Genomic DNA, 5811 nt, shown 5'->3' on the forward strand with positions numbered 1-5811 from the left:
TCAGTGTGTACCAGCAACCTTTCAACAGTGACTACAGCCTTCCGCCTTTGAGTTATCTAAGCATAGCCTACTCTCTAACCACTTGCTTCCTCTGGTGGTTGCCACTGCCATCTTGCATCCCCAACTTCCCCCTGTCTCATTTTCCTCAGACCAGCTATAAATCTACAGTTTACACCACCTTGATGTCTGTGCCTTTAGGTCTCAAAGAGTTTTATGGAATCATATTTCTGATGAACACCCCATATAAAGTGTTGTGTTTACTAAGTAAACTTTTATGGACTCTGTGATCCTAATGGAATAGGTATGAGGATTGGCAGTGTTAAACTATAACTAAAAGATGGAAATTAAAAATCATGGTTCTTATATAAATATCAACTGTGTACAGGGAAAAGATTAAGTAATGTGGCAACTTGTATGATATTACAAATATGGTCTGGGTTTAGTGGCACATGCCTATAATCCCAGGTATCAAAGGGGCTGAAGAAAAGTTTCACAAGGTCAGGGACAGTTTGAACAACATAATGAAAAATTGCCAAATAACATAATTGTTGTTACAAAAATGGCTCCAAAGTACACTCAAAGAGTTTGTGTATAGGCAATAAAGAATGTTGAAATGAATGTTCAAATAGAATAAATGCAAAATGATGCAAGAATTAATTGCATTTCACTAGACAAATCATTTGCATTTCTGTGGACAACATTCATTTACATTATTATTTTTTCAATTTACAGTTAAAAAATATCTTGAAGTCAATGAGAAGTGGAGATACTCAGAAAGTTATTTTAAAAAGAACATACAGTAAACATTTTTTGATTATTTTTTAAATTTCTTACCATTTTTTTTCACAGAAAATCAGAGGCATGTTCTTATCCCAATGGGAACTGCGATCCAATCATAATTAGCACAAGTTCTCTCTGTGAGTTTGGAATAGGCATTTCTGCTTGTGATGACCAATACATGTGTCTTCCTTGTCTCCAAACCTTGATAAGAGATGGCTGCCTCCTTCCTTTTAGAGAGTTGCTGCTCAGAACTCTGGTATTACTTGAGATTTTACTTATAAAACTGGCCCCGACTAAAATTTAAACAAATATAAAGGATCCAGGACCTAAGTTAGTTAAAATATATCTGTATTTATGCATCAAAATGTTAATATAATAATATCAGTATAATAACAAATTATTACCTGTAGATTCAATACAATCTACAGCAAAATCTCAGCTGTTTCTTCTGAAGAAATTGAAATTATCCTAAAAGTCACAAGGAAATTCAACAGACCAAGGAATGCTAAAACAGAAAGATAGTTGAAAGATTCACACTTTCATTTTTTTTTAATTTGCTATAAAATTATAGTAAACTAAACTGTGCTCTTGTGTTTAGACACACATTTAAGAATAGATTTAGAGCATAGAATTGAGAATCCAGAAATAATGGTGGATTTTTCCCTCCCCAAGAGTATACCAAGATCACCCAAAAGATAACAGCCTTCCAAACAAATGGTGCTATGAACAAAAAATTATTCACATGCTAAAAAACAGAACCAGGGGACCAATAGATGGCCTAGTGATTCAGGGAATATATATTGTTCTTGAAAATGTTTGCTTCCCAGCATTCACATCCAGTGACTCAGAACATCCTGTAATTCTAGCTCCAGATCTATGCCCTGTTCTGGTTTCTTTGGGCTTATCACTCACAAACATACATAACTAAAAAGAAATCTGTCATTTTTAAATAATAAAACTGCTCCTTAATTTATATAATATGCAAAAACATTTAAATATAAATTTGACACCAAGTGTTACTTACAATAGCCTTAGGAAAAAAAATCTAAGTATAAATCTTTGTATTTCTGAGTTAAGGAATGGTTTCTTAGGACACTAAAAGCACAAATGAAAGAAAAATGACATAAGTTATACATCCAATTAAGAAATTTTAGATTTCAAAAGACCACTTCTAAAATGAAAAGAATAATTCACGGAATGGGTGAAAATATTTGTAAATCATATGACTGTAAAGGACTTATGTCCACAAATTATGCAAAACAGTAAAATAGATGAAGGATTTAATGAGTATTCTTCCAAAGATTTGTAAGTAGCAAATAAGGATGTGAAGAGATATTGAGCATCACTAGTCACTGGGGAAATACAAATGAAAACCACAGTGAGAAAGTGCTTCCCCTCACTAACATGGCTACAAGTTGTAAAGGTTAGTAACAGTGTTGGAATCCTCCAACATTGCTGATGGGCATGAAAAATGATGCAATCACTTTGTAAAATCATCTAGCTATCTCTCAAAGTATAAAACAGAGTTAATCTATGATCTAACTATTTTACCCATACATATATCACCAAGAGAACTGGAAATGTACATCTTTACAAAACTTGTACATAAATGCTTATAACAGCATTAGTCATGACAGTCAGAAAATTAAAACAACCCAGATTTCTACGAATATAAAAAGTATTGATAAAATGAAGTCCAGTCCTACAACAGAACATTCTTCAGCAATGATAAAGAGATTAAAGTCAAGTGAAAGAAATGTACACAAAAGCTATATACAGTGTGCTTCTATTTATTTAAAATAGTCACATGACAGCCCGGCTAGCTCAGTTGGTAGAGCATGAGACTCTTATTTAAAATAGTCATAACAAGCACATCTATAGAAACAAAAAAGATTAGTGGTTGTAGACCTATAGAAGAGACAAAACGGGCAGTGCCTATTAGTGAAAATGGTACCTAATTTTAGACTGATTAAAACATTTTGTTAGTTACTGCCATTCTGACTGGAGTAAAATGGAATTTCAAGAAAACAAATAACAAATATAAGGATGTGGACAAAAGAGAATGTAAAGTAGTCCAGCTACTTGAAAGCCACTATGGAGACGCCTAACAAAACTACAAAAAAGTACTCCATATGACCTAGTTATACTACTTTGTAGTATTTACCTGAAGGACTCTAAGTCATCACATCATAGAGATACTTGCATTTCAATGTTTATTGTGGCAGAATCCACAATAGTCAAGTTAGGGAATCATTCTAGGTATCCAGTAACAAAGGAATGGATAAGGAAACAAAATAATTTTTAGTCATAAAGATTAATGAAGTATTGTTCTTAGGAAAATAGGTACAGCTGGGGATAATCATTAAGTGAATTGAGCCAGGCTCAGAAAAATGAATATGGTACGTTTTCTCTTGTTTGTCGTAGCTATGGTTTATAGAGATACATGAAAGTAGAGCAGAAGCTGAGCAGAAGAGGGGAACAAAGGTGACTAACAGGAGAGGGACAGACAGGGAGGGAGAGACAGAAGGCGGTATAAGAATATGCTCTATGTACAGTATATAATTGTATGGCTTTTTTAATTAATTACAATTGTTAAATGAAATATGCATTTTACAAATTTTAGTTTGATGATGATTATAAAATACAAGGAATATACAGCATCCCAGGATTGTCTTGAACTAAATTCCTTATGTTTCAGTCTCTCAAATGCTGGGATTATAAGGCACGCAACTCCATGCTGGACTCTACAGCATTTTATTGTTGTTGCTGGATTTGTCTTATGATTTCAAAGATTTATTTTTAATTTTTTAAAGTATGTGTTTGTGTGGGGGGGTGGGATGGGGAGTTATTTGCACTAGACAGCAGGGGCCTTCAGTGGACAGAAGTATCAAATGCCTCTAGAGCTGGAGTTACAGATGGTTGTGAGGTGCCTGACTTACATGCTTGGAGCCGAACTCAGGTCCTCTGCAAGAGAAGTATGTGTTCTTACTAGCTGAGCCATGTCTTTAGCCCACGAATTTGATTTACTTTTTATTATTTTATTTTATTATTGTGTGTATGCGTGTGCTGGCTGGGGCATGGCACTGCACAAGTGAAGGCATAGGGCAAATTTTGCGAATCATTTCTCTCATTCTACAAGTTCTAGGGATGGAACTCCATGCTCTTAATTCTTTAGAAATACTCGGTGTGTCAGCATTGGCAATGATACACAGCCACTTACTTGCTCTTGACCTCTCCCTAAGAAAGGCAGATGCAGGCAGATCTCTGGATCTCTGAGTTTGAGGCAAGCCTGATCTACAGAGCGAGTTCCAGAACAGTCAGGGCTGTTACACAAGGAAACCCTGTCTCGAAAAACAAAAAAAAAAAAAAAAAAAAAAAAGAAAGAAAAAAAGAAAGAAAGAAAGAAAGAAAGAAAAGAAAAGAAAAGAAAAGAAAAGAAAAGAAAAAAAGAAAAGGAAAGAGAGGAGAAAGAGAAAAGGGTCATTAGTATAGACATCGTCACTGGTTAAAGTGACTAATCCTTTAAGAATGAGATAATGGTGTCACATATGAAAAGAACTACTTTAATGAAACATTCACGATTAGGGGATGTTCAAATTATTTTCCTTAAAATTAACTATCCACACAATTTAAAAAACTTGACTGTTTATTCAGAATTTAAACGATATTGCATCTTTAAGAGCGTCAGCGCAATGCCTTTTGGGATACTGTGGAAAGCTGTTGGCTAGCTGCGTGCCTTGACCTTTGACCCGCTCAACAGCCTGAGGCACCAGCCGCCATTGCTGTCTCCAGCTCCTGTCTTGGGGCACTCGTTTGGGCGGTTACCGCTTCTGGTCCTGCGTCAGAGTCTGACCAGAGCCTGGAGCCGGGCCTGTCTGGTTCCACAGCTCCTCCTCCTTTCCCAAAAGTGACTCTGAGGCTCCGGCAGGCAGTCACTTTCGCCAGCTCCACAGCTCGGAGGCAGTTGCTCCCGTCTAGCTCCGGCCGGCCGACAGCAGCGTGAGGGCCCTTGCCGCCATGGCTGCTTCTCTTTCAGAGATCATCCAGCAGAATTACCTGTCTGAGAGCAACGCTGCCCTCAACTCTCAGATCCAGTTGCAGCTGTACGCCACTTACATCTACCTCTCCAAGGCCTTATTCTGCAACCGAGACGAAGTGGCCCTGGAGAACTTCGCACTCTTCTTCCTGACTCAGTCCCAGAAGTGGATGGAGCGCACGGAGAAGCTGTTCCTCTTGCTGAGCGAGCGCCGTGGCTTCCTTACCCTGGGGAGAATTGCCGATCAAGATCGTCACGACTGGTTCGATGGCTTCATGGCGATGGAGTGTGCTCTTCACCTAGAGAAGACGCTCAACCAGAGTCTCCTGCAGCTGTACCAGCTGGCTAACAGCAACGGTGATATCTACCTGTGCAAGCTCCTGAAGAGCCATTTCCTCAACCGGCAGGTCGAAATCATCAAGGAGATGGGTGGCTACTTGACGAACCTGCGCCAGCTGGGGGCTCCAGAAAATCATCTGGCCGAGTACATCTTCGACAAGCTCACCCTGGCCGAGACCACCAAGGAGAACTGAACTGGGACTGTCCCCGCTATGGGGGGGGGGGTCTTCCTCAGATCACCAGGCAAGGTGCTCACATTATATGTCCAGAAGTTTCCCTAGTTTTCCTATCTGGCGCTGTTTGCAATAAATTTCTTTCTGAGCATATTAATAGTTTCCTGTTGATTCATATGTGTCAAATTCTCACCTTTAGAGAATGAAGACATTGCCTTGCATGTCTAAAACGGGTATCTGGGTGTCTCTTCACCAAGTCGGGTTTCCTTGCAGCTAAGAGCGCAAGTAAGTGGGAGGGAAAGGATATTCACAGGCCCTGGGAGAGAACAAATTAGCTTTTCCTTATAAACAGTGTGAGCTTGCGGGTGGGGCGGGAGTGAAGTGTGGGTAAAAAGAAGTGGAGTGGTCGGCCTGTAGCCATGGTGTTCAAGCATGGGAAAAGTGAAAAGTGCAGATGCGTGATTAAAGTGTACACACAGCGGG

At 38.8% G+C, this 5811-nt stretch overlaps 1 protein-coding gene across 1 annotated transcript; it reads left to right on the top strand.

The window, feature by feature from the left end:
* The first annotated feature begins 4256 nt into the window (after window positions 1–4256).
* On the top strand, window positions 4257–5481 carry LOC119805276 (ferritin heavy chain-like). The gene has a single exon (XM_038317212.1). The coding sequence runs from the start codon at window positions 4798–4800 to the stop codon at window positions 5347–5349; it is 552 nt and encodes a 183-aa protein (XP_038173140.1). The 5' UTR covers window positions 4257–4797; the 3' UTR covers window positions 5350–5481.
* The last annotated feature ends 330 nt before the right edge of the window (window positions 5482–5811 follow it).

The sequence above is a fragment of the Arvicola amphibius genome, chromosome X (genome assembly GCF_903992535.2).
Source record: "Arvicola amphibius chromosome X, mArvAmp1.2, whole genome shotgun sequence".
Taxonomy (NCBI): Eukaryota; Metazoa; Chordata; class Mammalia; order Rodentia; family Cricetidae; genus Arvicola; species Arvicola amphibius.

Bases quoted from the DNA above. Each gene is read 5' to 3' on its own strand.
- LOC119805276 (XM_038317212.1), top strand. From the start codon at position 4,798: ATGGCTGCTTCTCTTTCAGAGATCATCCAGCAGAATTACCTGTCTGAG.